Source organism: Camelus bactrianus, chromosome 5, assembly GCF_048773025.1.
Source record: "Camelus bactrianus isolate YW-2024 breed Bactrian camel chromosome 5, ASM4877302v1, whole genome shotgun sequence".
Taxonomy (NCBI): domain Eukaryota; kingdom Metazoa; phylum Chordata; class Mammalia; order Artiodactyla; family Camelidae; genus Camelus; species Camelus bactrianus.
This window is the reverse complement of record NC_133543.1, coordinates 14,616,853-14,637,033: the sequence shown is the minus strand read 5'-3', so window position 1 is coordinate 14,637,033 and position 20,181 is coordinate 14,616,853. Positions and strand designations below refer to the sequence as shown.

The 20,181-nt window shown below is 42.5% G+C and overlaps 1 protein-coding gene across 2 annotated transcripts in view; it reads left to right on the top strand.

The window, feature by feature from the left end:
- CNTNAP5 (contactin associated protein family member 5) overlaps positions 1–20,181 on the top strand; it is a 733,870-nt gene that overhangs the window by 429,245 nt on the left and 284,444 nt on the right. For both annotated transcript variants that reach the window (XM_045516101.2, XM_045516108.2), the window contains exon 11: positions 19,700–19,806. In XM_045516101.2, coding sequence (XP_045372057.2) covers positions 19,700–19,806 — 107 coding nt within the window. The remainder of the gene's footprint in view (positions 1–19,699; positions 19,807–20,181) is intronic.

Here is a 20,181-nt window from a genome sequence, read left to right as displayed (position 1 = left end):
TACTGTACAGTCAGCCGAGGGTTCATGGCTGTGTTACTGAAGGTAAGTTTGTGTGCTCACCGCACCATGTGCCCAAACAAATCGAAACATGGGAATTTGGAGCAGAGAAAGGTTTACCGCAGGGCCGAGCAATGAGGACGGGATGGCTCATGCCCAAGAAAACCCAGAATTCCTTGAAGGGTTTCAGCAAAGCATATTTAAAAGCCACGTGAAGGGTAGGGGTTCTCAGGGACATGATCAGCTTGTGCACAATTCTCTGATGGGTTGATGGTGAGGGAACAGGGCTGTCAACACTATCAACCCCCAGGTGCCAGAAGGTCTGGGGGCCACGTACATGTTCATGATCAGCTAGTTAATTTCTTCCATTTGGTGGTGGGTTTTAGCATCTGAGAAACTCAGGAAATATACATGGGATACTATTATCTGAGACCTTCAGAGAGGAGCCACAGCAGAGGATGTAAGGAAGGGATCTGCCCCAGGAAGGGGTCTGCCCCTGCTTGGTTACAGTTGCATTTATTGAATTATTTGAACCTTAACAGCATTTGCTCACAATAGCTATGTTGCCACAAAACTGGCCTCTGCACCCTGAAAGCCAGATTGAGACTTGGCGGCAGAATTTTGGGAGAATCAGAAAAGGACGGCTTTCTTGCTTGGCCAGGCAAAGGGGAGTCATAGCCAGCTCATGCCTTAGGGACTGTGAATCCCTCTTAGGGTTGGGGTCTTGCGGTTTTCTAGAAAAACTGGATGGAATAGAAAAAGCGGCGACAATTAGGGCATTTTAAAGGGCGCTTCATTCGTTTTAACCTTGAGGGATCTTCCTGGTGTCATAGAGGAACTCTGGAGAGTCTGTCCATTCTTCTGAGATTATCAGCCTGTTACCTCCTTCCTGGAGCATAGCCTGTGGGTTGAAGCTATTCTCGGTAAAGAATGTATAGGCAGGGGAGGGTGGAAGGGAAACGTCTGGGGGGTGTTTAGCACAGAAGCAGTTGTGGGGGGAAGCAAGTTGCAGGATGTCTTAGTCAGAATCAGCGAACAGTTTTAGCATCAGGGAAGCCAGTTTGTCAGTTTCTTCCTCCATCAGCTACTAATGATCTGCATGTGAAGTCTGTGAAACTCAGCACGCCTCTTGGAGCCAGATATAATGCTGCCTTAAGATATGGAATGACCTTGATCATCTTTAATGTCTTTGCTCATCCCAATCTCTGGAGACTGCCATCCATGATTTAGAAGTAAGAGCCCTTCGTGGCTTTCTCATCTTAAAAATTTCCCAACGTGGTTCACACCAAACATCGCCCTGTTTGAAGAGCAACGGTGCCTAATGAAGGCAGCTGGAGCCAGCTGTCCTCGCTCACGTGGTGTGACGTGCTCCTTCTGCAAGCCCTAGCGAGAACAGTATTTCTGTTTAGCAAGGCCATCATAAAATTAGACAAGCAAACCCTAGCGATGTATTTGAGCATGTCGTCTATAAATATTACAGTGGAAGGAAGCATGCCAGCACATTATTCTTATGGCAATCTTGTGCTTTAAGGGGGGAAAAAAATGGGGTATCTCTACAAGAGTAGGCGAGTCTGAATAGAAGACAGCCGTGGAGAAACAAGCAAAGTGTTTTCAGTGATTGTTAAAGAATGTCACTTGTCTCTGGTAATAGGATCTGGGAGGTACACCCTCTGGATGCCATGAGCTGAAGGCAGCTCCCGGAGGTTGAGTTGGGAAAGCTTGTGAAATTGGCATTGTTTACCTATTAGGAAGGCATGGGGTACAAAAACAAAAAACGCTTCTGAAAGGTGCCAGTGTGTCTGGGACTGTCAGCTGTTTATCTGCAAGTGAGGTTATTGAAGCAGATTCAAGGTTTCCTTTGAACCCAGAGAGCAGGACTGGAATCATGTACCATCTGTACACTGTCTTTATTTTCCCCTCTTCCTTCCTCCCTTCCTCCCTCCCTCCCTCCCTCCCTCCCTCCGTCCCTCTTTCTTTCTTTCTTTTCTTTTCTTTCTTCTTTCTTTCTTTCTTTCTTTCTTTCTTTCTTTCTTTCTTTCTTTCTTTCTTTCTTCCTCCCTTTCTCCCTTCCTTCCTTCCTTCCTTCCTTCCTTCCTTCCTTTCTTTCTTTCTTTCTTTCTTTCTTTCTTTCTTTCTTTCTTTCTTTCTTTCTTTCTTTCTTTCTTTTTCTTTCTTTCTTTCCTTCACACCTGACAAAGACTTAAACATACAGTGTTATTATTCATTTGGCTATGTCAAATTCTACAGTGGCTTATTCCAACTTTTGCCAAATGTCATCTAAAGCTTCTTTGTTCAAAAAAAACAAGTATATGGAAGACTTATTTTTCATCTCCTCTGAGGTTTTTCCCTTTCCTTGTTTCTACATTCTACTCTCACTAGTCACTTGAGTTTAGCCAAATTCAACGATGGGCCAGGTGCCATGTTAATTTTTTTCCCCTCTACTAATTATCTTGTTCAAAATGGCAAGCTATACTAAAATGTTTAAAATAAACTGTCCTCATTTCCAAAAGGAAGGAATGGAGGTTTGTGGGTGTTAAATGCTTTTTCCAGGATTATATAGTTAGCCAGTATTTTCATTAGAAAATGAGCCTCCAAACATCTTGGAAATAAAAGAAATAACGTTGGCCTTGGAAAGTCAAGCTCAGTGCCTAATAGATCTTAATGGCTTACCCTGGAAATGCACACAGGATCAGTGTCAGGCTGGACTATGCCTGGATTGATGCTAATATTTCTAAAGAAAGAATGTGTCAAGTAAAAGTAGGTTGGTAGGAAACTGAATTTTAAAAAGGAGATCAAATAATTAAACTTACTGTAGCTAAAGAACTGAATTAAGACCTCTTTAATCTCGGACACTCAAAGAAAGAAGTCCATTTCTCCAGAGCAACGTCAAGTAGAAGAGAGAGGAATGGCCAGGCAGCGCCCCCTGCACTCCCACATTCCTGACCGCATCCAACTTCCCGATTAGGACTAAATGACAAAAATTCCCTCCCTCCCCACCTGGGAAGGCGGAGCTGGGACAGAGATCAGGAAAGACGTCCTCATCTTAGACTGAATGTCAACATGTCATGGCTTCTAATTTCTTTAAAGAAGAGAATCTTCTTTACTATTTTCATCTCAAATTTTGTAATACATGCTAGAGTTGTTGATAGAACTCTAAACACTGCCTGCCCACATTCAAGCATTTTTGGGGTAAGGGGGTCTCCTGTGAAGCCAACAAAACCTATGTGAACTCACTCACTAGCAGGGGTTTGGATCAGTCAGTCTGTTGGGGAGTGGATTCCTAAATCCAGAAATCCAAAAGCTTATCTTTGTTTGATTTCAAGTTTAACTAACAGCTTTTTAATCTTGTGCGACTCCATGGAATGTACCTAGAGGAAGAGAACACGTAGGTGAATCTGGTGGAAATATTGGGCCCTTTGTGAATTGTAGCTTTCAATGTAAATTCAAGAATTGGAATTGTAGGATTACATAACCAATTTTTTGAGAGGCTTGCTTGCATGGGTCACCATCATGGTGATTAAATGTCCCATCAATCTGTCAAGACTGGATTTCAGTGTTTTTTCCAGATTGAGAACCCCACCTTTGGATAGGATGCTTTCCAAAGTAAAGGCCACCTAATGGGGGTCTCTGTAATCAGACAGCTGACTTCACCTGAGTCTTTGCACTCACACAAAACAGCCTCGAATACACACAGCAGGCTGCAGATTTTAACCTAGCACACCTTTCAATGTTGCCAATGGTTTAAAGGATTCTTAAGATTCGACCCCACCCCTGTTGGATAGTAACTTCAAATTTACAATGCATACCAGTCACTTGGAAAGCTGTCTTAAAATGCGTATTTCTGGACCCAATAACACTGGTGATTTAAAGTCCACCTGAGATGACGTCATGGAATCTGCATTTTCTGAAACACCCCGGGATGTCCATGGATCGGTCTTTTTCAGAATTATTGTGTCAGCAGATTAAACAGAAATGTCCTTATTGAACACATCGTAATATAGAGTCATCCACATTTTCTCTACACAGTGGGGAATTGGGCTCCTAGTTAGTGGTATTCTGTGGAAAATGATTTCTTTGTTCAAGTGAGTTTGAGAAATGCAGGAGTAAGTAAAGTCAAAGGGGTTTCATGACGGCAGGATTTCTTAGCGTGCGCGCGAGTGTGTGTGTGTGTGTGTGTGTGTGTGTGTGCACGTGCTCTCATGCACTTATAAACTAAGCAGAAGGGGGACTGATTAGAAGCAGGTCCCAATTTCACAAATGTATTTGACCGTGACACCCTTCTTTCTGCAGGCTACGCATCCAGTATAACATCCTTTTGGAAATGCTGCCCTTGTTGGGGGCAAGAGGCTCTTGCCTTGTTGCAGAAAGAATTCAGAAACAAGACACTGAGGTTAAGAAAGCAAAGCAAGGATTTATTAAGGGGCAGATAGTTCGCTCTCAAGGAAGAGCGGGCAGACCCAGGTGGGTGGCTGCCCCGAGTTTCCTTGGCAAGCTGGTTTTATGGGTGTAAAAATGAACGGGCAGAATATTCATTGGCAGGGAGGGGTCTGGGGTCGTCTTTCCTGAACTTCATCCCAGCTCCACCTTCCCAGGTGGGGAGGAGGCATTTTTGCCCTTATTTAGTCTTGATCGGGAAGTTGGATGAGGTCACAATGAACAAAAGGTTACATTCGGGTGGTGGGGATTCCTGTCCTGTCCCACCCTTCTGCCTCCAGGACACTTATCAACCCAGAAGGTATGGTTTCTTATCAGTTCAGAGGATCCTGTTTTTCTTGGTCTGTCCAAGGACCCCTGTTATTCACAAGGTGTATGATTTTCTGCCATTTGGTCAGCGTCCCCCTCGCTCATGTCTAGCTACCTGTCTGCTCTAACACCCTGGAGTATAATAAAATCCCAGGAGGTGGTCAGGAGTGTGGACAAAGTGGCTTCAAAAGCTGCCATGACAGGGAGAAGGGTATAGCTTAGCACATGCTTCTCATGCAGGAGGTCCTGGGTTCCATCCCCAATACCTCTGATAATATATAAATACATTCATAACTCTAATATCCCCCTCCCCCAAAACAAGACCTGATAAAATTTAAAAAGAAAACAAAAAGCTAGCTTTGCAGAGTGTCATAGCGGACTCTAGCCTTCCTTGGCTCCTCCCCTCAATAAAACACATTTACCCACGAAGGTAATCCTGGTGCCTCTTTTTTTCTTCCTAATTCTGAAGCCTGGGACTCCTGCTTTTGTTTCGTAAATTTACAGCCTGCCTGTCAGACTTCCGTGATCTTACATGAGCTGCTGGAATGTGTGGGCGTCACTTTCCCAGGGACAGTGATAATGGTCTTACAGGGTTGTTTTAGTCATTATTGTGACAGCCTCGCACTATGTCTGGCACACCAAAGGTAGCGTTTCATAAGTGGTGAGCAGATTCACATTGTTTCCCATATATAACTATTTTGGGGGAAATTCAGGAAGGAAAGAGACGGAGCACAATGTATGATTTATTTCCTAAAACCCTTGAGATGGCGCTGCAGTTTTGGTACCCAGGGTGATGCTAGCAGAGGTGGCTTCAGACGGCATTCCGCGGATTCCAGGGCAGGGTTCCGACTTGATGGAGAAAGACATTTGGGTGACTTGAGATCTCCCCTAGGAGTAGGAGGGAGTGAGAGCAGGGTGCCTTCCAGCTTTGTTCTTTGTCATGCGGGAACAAATTAAACACAAGAATGAGAGGTGGCCTCAGTCATCTTTGACTGAGTGTCAACAGGTCATTCAATTCAACTGAACCAAAGTCCGAATGAGGCACAGTTAAGGACTGAACTTTGTGGAGTGGATTTTTAATTTTGGGTTCTGAACGCTTCCAACTCAGGCTCTCATTAATATAAGACTTTGTAGGCCCTGTTTTTCATAATTTTAAGTAGACAATATAGAAACTCAGCAACTCGGAAAGAAACAAAATGCATTCTCGGAAGGAAGGATTTAGTGTTTTCTCCCTGGGTTGTTTTTCTGCCATTTCCAGGGTCGAGGGTCATAGGATTTTAGCTCAGATTGAATGCAGAGCCCCTTCCTAAAGTGGACACGAAGTCCAGGGCCATGAAGTTGTTGCCTGGCTGTGGTCGAAATTGTTAGCTGCAAACTGCAGCCGTCAGCGGTTTTGTTACCAGGCAGTGCATGGCCTCTGAGTTTGGTTCAGGTCTCTGCTGCCTTACCCCTCAAGCCCGGGATGCAGCTCTGAACGAAAACAAAGTGGTAGCTGCCCAGTTCCCTCCAGGAAGCCGGGTTTGCTGCGCAAGTGGACGGAGCACTGATGAAACTTAAGTGAGCAGAGATGAAGTGTGACCTTTCTTTGCAGCTCTTGATGTTAGCAAGAGAATGGAAATGCCAGCTCTGCAGAGACAGGCTGAGTAGCCAGCTGAGGTTAGCCAAGTGCAGACCAAAGCTCTCTCTCTCCACGAACTGGGAAAAACATAACTGCTCCACAAAGAAAGCAAAGGAAAAAGCAGTCTGTGTCCATGTCACAAACCACTTTCAAGTGTGGATGGAAACAATAATGTTTCATCCTTATTCATATTCTACAAGACCTTATTTAATTCCCCCAAATGATTTGGAGATTGTTTTTTGTCTTCATTTTACTAAAGAGGAAGTTAAATCTCGGAAAAGCATAAATGCAGAACCTTGGGCTCCACCCCAGACCTACTGAATCAGAGCCTGCATTTTAAACAAAATTTGAGAAGCCCTGAACCAGACAGTAGAATCATTCCCATTCATCTGAAGATGCCCTAAAATTTAAGAATAAGACCATTCTCGTAACCTCAAAGGGCTCTACTGTTTGTGTCTCGTGCACAGCCTGAACCTGACAAGGGAGACGCCATCTATATGATGGTAAACAGAATCATTCTACTGCAGGGCACATGCAACCTTTTACCTGACTGATAACGAGGAAGAAAAACCAGAGGAGATTTCTCTGCCATGAGATGCAGAGTCCGTCTGTAAATCGTGTGCTGTGTCTCCCTAACGATGAAGCACTTCTGTGTTATTGAGACAAATGGATTGATTAGGGAAATTCGACCTCATGTTATTTAGTCCAAATGACCCCCATCAGGCTGAGAGGGCGTTTTCTTCCCTTGTGGTTTTTTATAAAACATATTATTTTATTACCGGCAGAATGGGGATATTTATCTTTGCTTCCAAAGTAACCAGGTAGCCATGATTCGCTGTTAGAGTCCTGGCCTCCAGTTGCTTCTCTTATTAACGGTATTGGAATGAATCACCCAGATGAATTCTTCCTGATTTAGAACGTCCTCTGCTCTGAAGAAATGGCTTCGAGGAGCTCTGAGCATCTCTCGGTCCTAAACTTTAGGTTTGCAGAAGAGTGGGGAGAGGACCTCCTCATTTTACAATATCCGCCATCCAAGGTGGATGTAGGGAGGAGGGGTGTGTGTACTGTGGGTGCCTGGCTCTGCTCGGACCCCAGCAGTACTTCTGGGATCACTGGTGTGTGTGATCATGACTGCTCTGTCCCTTATCTGGGAATCCTCTCCACAGTAATTGACAATCCACTCCCTGCTGTGCACTAGACCCTGGGAAAAATTTAGGAAGCTGACTTCTGACACTTTTCCTTTTTATCTGCTTAATTCCTTCATGTCTGCCTCTGCTGTAATTACAACAAAATTCAATTATAATGAAAATTCGACAGTGGGGGTAAAATGGGATTATGGTAATTGTTAGAATGGAGAAGCATAGAAATAGGTTTCAAAAGCTTTCAGAAAAAGCTATCTGACCAAAACAAGATCAATGCAATCAGCGGCTAATGAGAGCAAACAGACAAAGGAATGCACACAACCTCGCTGATTTTTCACGTATGAGTTTCATTAAAGGGCTTACATTCGTCAGCTTGCATTTTGAGGACTATTGAAATGTTTTGTTCTTTTGTCTCTGAGAAAAGTATACAGAAATTGAAACTGACCTTCAATTGTATGAAGAAAGGATGAGAATTCGCAAAAAGAGAAGTAACTCTGTGGAGCATAAATACATTCAGACTCATTTAGATATAACAGATTATCTGCACGTTTGGGAATTTCAAAGGCCTGCCAATAGATGTTCTATTCATTTTGATCTGTTATGGGAAATGGAGAAGAAGGAAATTTAATAGTGAGGGAAAATGTTTCTATAGGTGTTTATGAAAATATATGGAATATTTTTGAGACTGATTTATCTTTTAACAAATGACTTTCTCTAGATGCATTCAAGTTGGGAATTTTGGGGGAACGTGCATGTTTCTAAACGTGCATTTGTCTAAATAACTGTAGTGGAATGATAGATACTCAGGTATGCACAGTTAACCATTGGGCTTATTTCCTTAGACAAAGACCGTTTTCTTGGGGTGGGGGGTGTATAACCCAGTGGTAGAACATATGCTTAGCATGCGTGATGTCTTGGGTTCAGTCCCCAGTACCTCCATATCAATCAATCAATCAAAACCTAATTACCTCCCCCTCCCCACCAAAAGACTTTTTTAATGCTTTAAAAAAAATTAAACTATAGTTCCCTGTGCTATACTGTAGGACTTTGCTGTTTATCTATTTTACATATAGTTGTTAGTATCTGCACATTTATCCCTCCTCTGCTCCTTTCCCCTCTGGTAACCATAAGTTTGTTTTCTGTGTGAATCTGTTTCTGCTTTGTAATAAGTTCATTTGTGTCACATTTTAGATTCTGCATATAAGTGGTAACACATGATATTTGTCTTTCTCTGTCTGCCTTACTTCCCTTAGTATGATCGTCTCTAGGTCCATCCATGTTGCTGCAAATGGCATTATCTCATTTTTTATGACTGAGTAATAGTCTATATATATATATATATATATATATATATATATATATATATATATCTCACAACTTCTTTATTTAATCTTCTGAACAAAGACAATTACCTTTAAATTTTTACAAGTGACTTAAATTTACACGGATTGAGAGAGGGTCATAATGAGTAGTGGTCACTAGGCATGCATTACCAGATAGGCTTTGTTCCAGGGTGGCAGGGGCTTTTTCCATTGAATTTTATTTCCAGAATTTCGTGACAGAGATGTAGGGTGATCTGTTAGACCTGGCTTTGAATGTCTCCTCTGCTGTGGCTGGTGAGCTGAGAGCTAACCCAACCTCCATGATTTTATGCATTAAATGGAACTCATTCACCTGGACTTCCTCTCTGGTCCAGCTGGTCGCATCCCTGGGCTGAGAGTGTAGTGTGTCTTGGGACAGCTTGACTGTGTCTGCATAGTGACTGTTTTCTAAGTGGATGAGTTCCTCTTTGCTGTTGGCTCATAGCGAAATCAAATATGAATATAATCTCCTGTATGTATTTCCTCCCAGTTTCATTGCAAAAACCACGACCACCCAGAAATGTACAAAGAGTCATGTGGTACTTTTATTCCCACTGTTAGCCACTATTAACAGGTTACCAATTTGGTTTACTTCCTTCTAGAAATTTTTCTCTCTACAACACAATAGGACAGTAGCTCATATTACAATATATAAAATAGATAAACAACAGGGACCTACTGTAGAGCACAGGGAACTATATTTAATTCTTATAATGAGCTGTAATGGAAAATAATCTGAAAAACATATATATATATGTATATGTATAACTGAATCACTTTGCTGTACACCTGAAACTAACATTGTAAATGGACTTCACTTCAACAAAACATAAGAATTGAAAAATAAGTAAATAAACAAGGAGAACATCAGAAGAAACTACATGCTACCCCACAGTATGCTTTCTGTCCTTAATAGTATATTATGCATGAAAAACTTTCCAAAATCCTTACACAGAGATGTACGTATTCATTTTTACTGCCTCATAGCATTCCATAGGGTGGATGTACCATCATTGATTTAAACATTCCCAAAATGGTAGAGTACGTTTCCTTTTTTTTTGACTGTTAATAATGATGATAATTATGCATATGTCTTTGTGCACGTACAAGTGCGTTTCTGGGGCATTATTTCAATAAGTGGAATTGCTAGGTCAAAGCAGAAACGGAACTTAAGGTCCGGAAAGGCCACTGCGCTGAAGGCAGCGGTTCTCACCCACTGCATGAACAGCAGGGAGCATCGCAGGGGACACTGGCCAAGGCTAGAGAGGAGCAATGTGTAAAACAGGAAGACACAGTCAGAAAACATGAAGAGAATAGAAGAACGGCCCTCCAATTTTAAAAAATAATAATCATGCAAGTGAAAGGCAGTAACACTTTTCCCCTAACACTTGCATATTAATGACAATAAAATAAAACCCAAGGTTGGCTAGCTTTAAAGAAACAGATTTACCTAAATACTGTTTAGAGACGTTTAGGGCATTTTGGAAGAAAATTTGGCTGGCAGAGTAAACTGAGAAAGTCTGTTATTTTCATCAAAAAGTACCCACTAAGGTGACAAAGGGACACGCAGAAGCACAGGGACTAGAGACGGAATTCAGTGCTTCAGGGTCAGTAGATAGAAATTGCTCCCAGGGAGGATCCCAGGCCTGAGCAGAGCCTGATGGGAGGTCCGGGGGCAAAGGCGGGAACTGAGATCTGAACCCACACAGGTGCCGGGGAGAGTGTTGTGCTTCCCCCAGAGGAGGATTCTTGTATGCAGGGAAGACAGTTCGCAAGGTTTATTTTTGCTTTCAAAGAGTGATATTAAATTTCTTTGAAGTACAAATTAAAAATCCTGTGTTTTAAAGTTTCCTTCTAAATTCAGCTTATAAAACTTTTATTTATAAGTCTAGTGAATATTAGCAATCAAGTCTAAAGGACTTTGAGTAACGCATGCTCTCATGTATGGATTTAGCTATTTAAATACCTTCAAATATTTCAAAGTACATTTAGAGTATGTTTTATTTACTTTCCAAGCACTTTAATTTACTGCATTAAAAAATGGAATGCCAAATAGGTATGAAACTTAAATATCCAGAAAATGAACACTTAACTTTGGTGAACTTAATTTATCTACCTGTGCTAATAAGGAAGCTTTTTAAGGTCTAAATCAGTTACCTTACACTTTTTTAATTTATTTATTTATTTATTTATTTAAATTTTTTTTTTTTTTATTGAAGCATAGTTGATTTACAATGTTAGTTTCAGGTGTACAACAGAGTGATTCAGTTATACACATATGTATATTTTCTCATCAGATTATTTTCCATTATGCTAGGACAAGAAATTGAGTATAGTTCCCTGTGCTCTACAGTAGGTCCGTGTTGTTTATTCTATATATAGTAATGAGATCTTACATTTTTTAAATTGGCGTTTGCAAGGTTCATACTTGAAGAAACCAAATTCCCTTGAAGACTACAAATATCACACAATTATTTAAAAAAATCTTTTCAAAGTTTTATTGAAATCTTGGTACAAAGGAAAAGACCCATCAGTTCAAAGATCCAACTGTTGACAGGGTCCTATTTTAGAATTAAGCATTCCTCATCAGGCTGAATTTTAAAAATAGTTAATTAATGGTTATTAGACTCTTTGGTTTAATGCAAGACTATTTAAGGCCCTAAGTGAGATTCCTCCTAAGGTTGACAATCAAGTGACATTTGTCTTAATCTCATTAACATCCATTATAAATATGCTTATTAGAATCCACTATAAAGATGCCTTACAAAGTCAAGAATGCTAGTTCCTTCCCAGAAAGATGCAAATTACATCACATAGAAGTTTCCGGCTGAGATCTTTGGGACCATTATTTTTCTTTCAGTACCATATTTCTTCTTCACCCCAAATTATGAACACTAAGCTTTTGATTATCTTAGACATTTGATACTGAATTTATGAATTTCTGGGATTAAACATTTTATGCCTAAAATAGGCACTTATGTACGATGCTAAGAGATGAAGATGTGGACACGATCCTAGTTGGTGATGCTCGTGGACCACAGAGGGCCGGCTGAGAAGCTCATCTCCCTGCATTCAAAGATGAAAGGTGGATCCTGAATGCATTTTCCATTTTGCTTAATAGACCTTGATGGGTTTCTGCATTTTTCTGTGTTTGTAGGACTAGACAGTTATTAAGTTTATGTCAAATAATATGCCATCAGTTTTTGGATGGGTTAAATGGCTTTGTCTGGCTTGCATTAATAACTTATGAGGCCTTTCTACCAAAAGCAGCCAGAGTCTAGAAGCAATCACATTAACGCGGATAGACTTAGGAAATGCAGAAAAAATCTTTGCCGTCTGAAACAAATAAAAAGAAAAAAAAAGAACGGAGCAGAGGTGGGGGCTATCTTCTTAGCTACCTACTTTTATTTTTCATTTTCATTCTTTTTTATTGAAGTATAGTTGGTTTTCAATGTTGTGTCAGTTTCTGGTGCACAGCATAATAGTTCAGACACACATACACAGACATGTATTCGTTTTCATGTTCTTGTTTCTTAGCTATTATTTCAAAGATTTCACAAGTTAGTAGTAAAAAACAGTTGAAAATAGAATCAAAACCTTCATTCCCACACTTCAGCACTGTAGAAGACTTTTAGAATAACTTCTAGATTGTTATGCTAATTATATGATAAATATACACTTAATTCTTTAGTGTGGGTTTATTTATTCCCAATAAACCCATTTGTCATTGCCATTAAGACCTCTTTTCCCAGCAAAAGTATCTTTTAAGAACTCTAAACTGACAGCATCTTTTGTCTTTGAATGCAAGGAGACATTAGCTTCATGGCTAGACCTCTATGCATCACCAAGTTTGTTAACTAATTTCTGGGATCAGTGGGTACCTATGAGAAGCCCCTCTCCCTCCCTCCCATCGTTTGCAGAAGTGATGCTGTAAGATGCATGCCTGCAGTCACTTTAGGGATGTGGATCCTGTAGCATTTGGTGGAGGGAGGGCTGCATGGCTTCAGAGCACAGGCTTCAGTGACAGGCGGCGTGACTCACGTGCCTGCTTCCATCACTTCACACGTGGACGCGCCGTTTACACTCATCTGGTCTTACTTTCTTCATCTATAAAACAGAGAACATAATACATTAAAACAACGTCTCAGATGTGATTGTGAGCACATGTCAAAGTTTCCTTGCAAGCTTGTTGCCAAGGGGAAAGTCTTCCAGAAAGCCAAATTTCCATTGCTCCTTCGTGGAGATATTTTGTAGGAGACCAACCGTGAATGTCTGGGTAAACGTTATTGCATAAGTCACAAGGCAGGTGAAAGGTCATTGCTTTTTTTTTAATATCTGGTGAAAGGTAACAAGACTCAGCATGAGTTAGCTAGGTAAATTGCCTTTCCCCAACAGGTTTTTGATCTCATTAGAATCTGTCAAAAACTGTACCCAGACTTACCAGGAATGATAGTTATGATCTCAGAGGAACTCTAAGTTGCATCATCCAAGAGCATCTGCTTCCAAGCAATTTGGAGAAGATTATCTCCATACGTACTTCAGAGATAAAGTTGTGAGGGCCCCAAAATACAAATGAATCGCATCTTTTACTTGCATCCTTAAAGGCCACCAAAGAGGGTCTTGTTCATGGTCTCCATCTTACTTCTTTCTCTCCCGCACCTGGATTTCTCTCCCCCTTCTCCAAGTCCCTTCCCGCCCACGGCTGCACAGAAGGCTCCCTTTACTTGCCTCACATTTCTACATTGCTTAGAAAAAGTGAGTCTCCTTTCTCCCCTGTACCTCACTTAGCTCCTACTGTGCTGCTCCCTGGCAAGTGGGTAATATTAAGTGGGGAGAGGCTGTGGTTAACTCAAGAGGCTTAGCTAAAGGAGGCCAGCTTTGCAGGCTGTTGCATCCCACATATACAATGGTTATTTGGTTATTCAATCAACAACCACTTGCTGAGTGCCTACCCTAATGACTGCAGGGGGGACTCAGTGAACAAATAGACCACAACCTACACCCTTACGTTCCTTTGTGGGAAGACAGGTAACGCAGCTGGATGCCTAAGCAGGGTGTATATTGTATTAGAAGGGAGTCAAGTGTTAAGGACTGAAAAAGGGGGCTGAGGAGGGGGATTGGAGACACAGAGTGAAGGAGGGTTGTAACTTTAAATAGCGTGATGGTGGAGGGCCTCCTTGAGAAGGTGCCGTTTGAGCAGAGACGAGAAGGAGGTGAGCAGTGGGGCGTGTGGACATAGGGAGAGCATTCTGGGCTAAGGGGACCTGGTGCAAAGAACTTGCCAAAGCAGCCCCTCTTGCGTGCTTTCAGGGCGAGGAGGTCAGCCTCCCTGGAGCAGATGCTGAGAAGGGAGAAGGGCAGAGAGGAGTTCAGAGAACTGGGAGGTCATTTGAAGGATGTTGCTTTTGCCTGAATGAAAACTGGGAGCCCTTCCTGTATAGCACAGGGGACTATAGCCAGTATCTTATAATGAGCTATAATGGAAAAGAATCTGAGAAAGAATAGATTTACATACACGTATAAAACGGATCACTTTGCTATACACCAGAAACATTGTAAATCAGCTATATGTCAATTAAAAAATTAAAAAAAAGAACAGAGTCCTTGAAGGGTTTCAAGACGATCTGCCTTAGATGTGAGAAGGGTCTCTCTTGCTCCTGCGATGGGAATATACTGAGGGATCAGACATGGATGCTGGGAGATCAGTTAGCTGAGAATCACAGTAGTTTGGGTTAGAGATGCTGCTGGCTTGGATCAGAGTAGGGGCAGTGGAGGTGAGGAGAAGTGACCCGATGCAGGGCAGGTTCTGAAGGCAGAGCCAAGGAGATGTGCTCACACCTCAGATGTGGACTGCGGGGGAGGAGAGGACTTGCAAGTCTGGGGGTCTGGACAGTGGCGGGTACGGAGTTGCCCTCCTGATAGGGAAGCTATGGGTGGAGAAGGTGGGGTCAGGGGTGAGGAAGGAGGTCAGAAATTCAGGTAGGGGCATGCAGTTTGTAACATCTGTTGGACTGGGAAGCGGGCAGCCAGATTGATGGGTCTGGATTTCAGGAGAGGAAACTGAACTCGAAACATAAAGTCATGAGATTTGACTGCTGCTTGGCAATCTGACTTGTTTAAGAGCAGCCCCAAAGTCATATTTATTCTGTGAAATTTTCCTAATGATAAACAAATTGAGAGACCGCATTTTCCAAAAGTTTACTGGGTCCCACTGCTCTGTTCAGGGTTTGCCCAGGCCTCGTCCACTCCAGAGGGAAAAGTGCTCTACCTCACTTAAAAGTGGTTAGGGAAGGAACCAGTCAGATCTTTCTCAAGGTAAACCACAGGGGTCCCTCTATTCTTTCTAATGCAAATAGGGAAGAAGCATGTTTTGCAGAAAATGTGCTTACCAGGAAACTGGACTCCAGTCTTCCGAGTAAGTCAATCTCTCAACAGCCTGTAAAATACTCTCTTCTCTGAAGCCACTTCTTTAACGGCCTCCCCTGCTGTTCATCTTTCAGGAGAAGCATTTTTTTTCTCCTCCATATCTCACACCACAAAATCACAACAGCGAAGCCAGCACATACACTCTTGAAGATGAACATGACCATTAATGAGGTCGGTGGTCCACTCTGGACAACTCTTGCTCCCATGTCATCTCTCACCTGGATGGTCTACCATCCCAACTAGCAAAGATCCTTCTCTTTTGGAAGTTTTTTCTTTTTTTTAATATTTGATTTTAATAAGGGGGAGGTAATTTTAGGTTTTATTTTTACTTTTTTAAACAGTGGTACTGGGAATTGAACCCAGCACCTTGTGCATGCTAGGCGTGAGCTCTACCCCTGAGCTACACCCTCCCTCTGGAGGAATTTTGGATTTTGTGGGAAATTACACAGTCCTGTATAAAACTTGTGTATATGACGTTTGTCCTTATTGTATTGTTTTGTTTTCCCTCCTTCCATTCCTCACTCTTCTCCACCTTCCCTTCATTCAAATCTCTCTCTCATCTCTCTGCTGATCACACACACCCTGCTTTTACCAAGAGGGAATGGCTTCTGATGTGTGCGTTCTGCTCCCCGAGTCCTGGATGGCACGTGTCACGATGCTAGCTCATTTGGGCTCCGGAAGAATATGACAAAAACAGTAGTGTTTACGTGGAAAGCTTTGTTTGTTCAACCACAGATGATGCCTCAAGCGGGCCTACCCAGCAGATTCAGTGATATATGAATTATGATGAGGATTTTGGAAGAGAGCAGTTCAGAATGATCATCTCCTAGTGATCTGAATTAAGCGCCTTCTACCTGAGATCGTGGCTGTCCCTGCACGTAACAGTCTCTGTGCTCCACAGTCGCTATGCCCCTGTCCTCTTCCCGGGTTCATGTCTTAAGTGCTCGGTGCACACCAAGTAGAAAAAGACACAAAACACCAGTGGAAATGACCTGATTAAAGAATACGGAAATGATCCTTGTAAAACTGCCCCTTTTAAACAAGCAAATTGGGGTTGTGCGTCTTATTTTGAACATCTACTTTACAGATGAGTTTTTCTAATCATGGTGGGCATTGAACCCAAACGAATCCAGCTCAAAAGCAGCCCTATATGTATTCATTTATTTTTTTCTCATTCTGTGAATGTTAGATTTCTCCCTAGCCAAGTACTCTTTTTCCCTCTCAGAAATACAGCATTTTTTTTAAGTGACCATAAGCAAATGAATTTCTTGCCTACTTGTTTGTTGGTAAATTGAGTTTATTAACAGGGCAGCACAAGGTCTGTGTGAGGCTTTTTAAAACATGTTCAGAGGACCCAGATAGTGTTGATAGTTTTCCACAAGATCCCTCCTGCTAAGTGCCCATCTTAGCTTGGTGATCTTGAGTTTTAAAAATATTTTAAAGCATGAACTTTTAAGGGAACTGGTGTTTCCGTTTCTGCCTGTATTTAAAGAACGCTGTTTTACAAAAAGTTAAGATTGTTCACAGAAAAGAATCCCAGCTCAGGCTACCCTGAATCAAATGGGGGTTTTCCTAGAAAGATCTTAGTTTATCTCACAGAATCTAAGATAGATTAAAACAATGCATGCACCCTAATCTTGGGAACACCAGGAATCAGCCCCACGAATCTTGTCAGGACCCCCTCATCTCTCTTTTCTGCTGTATCCTGGACCTCAGCATTTTTTTCTCTCTCTGTCTCTCACACTGCAGACAAGCTTTCTTCTCATGGCCAATGAGAACTTCTGAGCTTTTATTTTATAGCTTCAGCCATCAAAAAAGGGGCTGTGGGAGGCTATAGCTCAGTGGTAGAGCCCATGCTTAGCATACACAAGGTTCTGGGTTCAATCCTCAGTTCCTCCTCTAAAAATAAAATAAACAAGTAAACCTAATTACCACCCCCCAATTTTTTTTTAAATTTTTAAAGAAGAGGTGGCTGATCTGAGCTTTCTTGGTGCCAAAACCAAAAGAACTATAGGATAAGTACCTACTGACCTGACTTTGCTCAACTTTGAGTCTTTAAAGCAGCTATCATTGCAGGGGGGAGGGTACAGCTCAGTGGTAGGGCACGTGCTTAGCATGCACGAGGGCCTGGGTTCAATTCCCGGTACCTCCATTAAGACAGAAAGAAAGAAAACTAATTACTCCCAAGAAATAAATGTCAAAATTAAAAACAAAAAGCAATTAACTTTTTGTTGGGGGAGGGAAGAGAGAAATAATACCATTATTTGTCAATCCTGGGATCAGAGTGTGTGTGTGTGTGTGTGGCATCGGGGGAGGGGGTGGGATGGGCTAGAAGGGAGCTCTAGGGATGTCGTGTAAGGATTTGATGGTTTCAGAGGGGAAACACGGGGGAAGGCACACGGCAGGAGAAGCAGTCTCCGGAAACAAGGGATGCGGAGGAAGAACAAGTATGGAGGCAGGCGGTCCTTCCCCGGCTCTTCATCAGGGCACACGCGGAGGCAGAGATTCATGCTTGGATTTTGTACCTGATGCCACTGATGCTTCAAGTGTATTTAACTTCCCTTCAGCACAAGGTTCATGTGGGGCGGAAAGCGTGGCTCCTCCAAGTGACAATTCTATTACTCCTTTTCTCTCCCATCCAGACCAGGAGCTGGGGATGGAAGTCAAGAAGAAGGGTAGAATTTGGAGTGAGGAAGGGCCCATATTTTGTTTATTTATTTATTGGGTGGATTTTTGTCAACAAGTCCTCTCGTAAAATTACTGGGTCCTCTTTTCCCCTATTTTTTTTTTCTGCATTTTTAAGCCTTAGCTGGATACCACGGAGTTACCAATAAGCTTTTCCCAAACACAAGCCCTGTCAGCATAATTGTGTGTTCGCTGTGCTGAGCAGAAAATTTCTCATAATAAGTCTGAGTGTATGCAGGGATATTGGTTTCTGGGCTTTGAGACAACCCTTGCTGGAGGGTTTCCTACCTCTACAGGACATTTAGGGTAAATCATCCCGCAGCTCCTTGCCTCACGTGCTCGGAGGCTCCACAGTAAACCTTTTTATCTGTTACACCACTTCTGTAATCTCACACTTTAGACCCTGTGCCTGTTGAAATTCGTGGGATTTTACTTATCCTGTAAAGATGGTTTTCCACAATTTCATCATTTATCATTGCTTTTATCCTTTTTACATTTTTTTTTCATTAATGGAGGTACTGGGGATTGAACCCAGGACCTCGTGCATGCTAAGCACGTGCCCTACCACTGAGCTAGTCCCTCCCCGTTGCTTTTACTGTTAATTTTATTAATTTATAAATTGAACAGTTGCCCGGTTATTTCTTTGTAGCAACAATTCTTGCAGTGTAGAGATTTACCCAAAGACACCATGCAGTAAATGGCTGTACTGGGATTTGAACTCAGATATACGTGACCCTGAAGTCTGTGATCTTTGTCCAGAGGAAATGCACATTGCCACCACCACCATTAGTCCAAGTGACACTTAACATTTTTTTTTTTGCAGCATGAAGTGTTTGCTTTATTTCGTCGTGAGCATGCTTCCTGTCTTGAATATTCACTTCATCCAGTTCCAGTCTGTTACAGTGCTTTCTGCTAACATCGTTTGCTAGTAGTTCTCTGACAGCCCGCTAATTTTACGTACTATAGCTTTCCTAAGACATTTTCTTGTGTTGCACACAAACTAATTCATTCTGACACTATTGTGAATAATGATAATTTAGCCACGTAGCTTTTGTATTTTGAAATATATGCTGACAACAGCCATCTAAGTGTGATTGCTGGGTCAAATTATATAATTGTCTCAGAGAGTTTTTAAAGTGTACGGTGAAAATATTTTTCAGAATAGCCATGCTGCTTTCATTGTAAGTAGTAAAGGCCTCATTTTCAGGGTGGCCTTGGCACTTTTAAAATTACAGAATTCCCTTACATCTCCAGTGACCAGGTATCCTCTTTTCAAAATTTCATGGGCTGTTTAAAATAGATTCCTGGCCATCACCCAAAAGACAAGCTGGAGGATTATGACCTCAATTATCTGCCCCTTTCCCCTTTCCTTTAAAAACGCAAAACCTTTCCAAAATGCAAAATTACAATCTTTGTCCATTTTGTTCTCTGGTAAATGAAAAACCATCCACATTCTGAGCACTTCAAATGAACGGGCGGTCAATGAGAATGGGCACTGGAGTTTTAACGCTTCACGGAATTGCCTGAATCAGCTTTGTGCTTTTCGCTGCCCGGATGGACCCACCCCTCGCCGTGAACGTGTGGTGTTATGTTGATGTGTTCAGGTCTCACTTAGGTACAGGAGGACGGCAGACCGATCTCCACTGTCAATCCGTGGAGCTGGCTAGAAGACATTTTTGCCGTCTGGTCTGGATTATTTCATCTGCTTTTGCTCCGTCTCTCTTCAGGTGTTTGCCAAACTACTGCGAACACGGAGGGAGCTGCTCCCAGTCCTGGGCCACCTTCTACTGCAACTGCAGCGACACAGGCTACGCTGGCGCCACCTGTCACAACTGTGAGTCGATCCATGATTCGCTCTGAGTAACGTGGGAACAGCCCAGAAACACCAGGGTTCACTTCAGGGTCTAGTCAACACGGGTGGGCGCGTGTGGTGAGTGCGTGCAGTGAGGGTGGAAGACACAAGCCCTGAAATCACAGAGTCGTGGCCGCCTGGGGGGGCAGCCTGGAGACGGGCAAGTGTTGAGGCAGAGGCAAGACAGGGTGCCAAAGAGGAGGGCCATGAGGTCAGCTGCGGCGTCTGGATGGGCCCCGTGCTGCTGCTGTGATAGACAACCCCCATCTCAGTAAGTGACCAGCAGTCGCATCCTGTCTGTGTTACCAGGTTATCGCAGGGGACTCTCTTCCACGGTGCTCTCACTCTGGGAGGCCA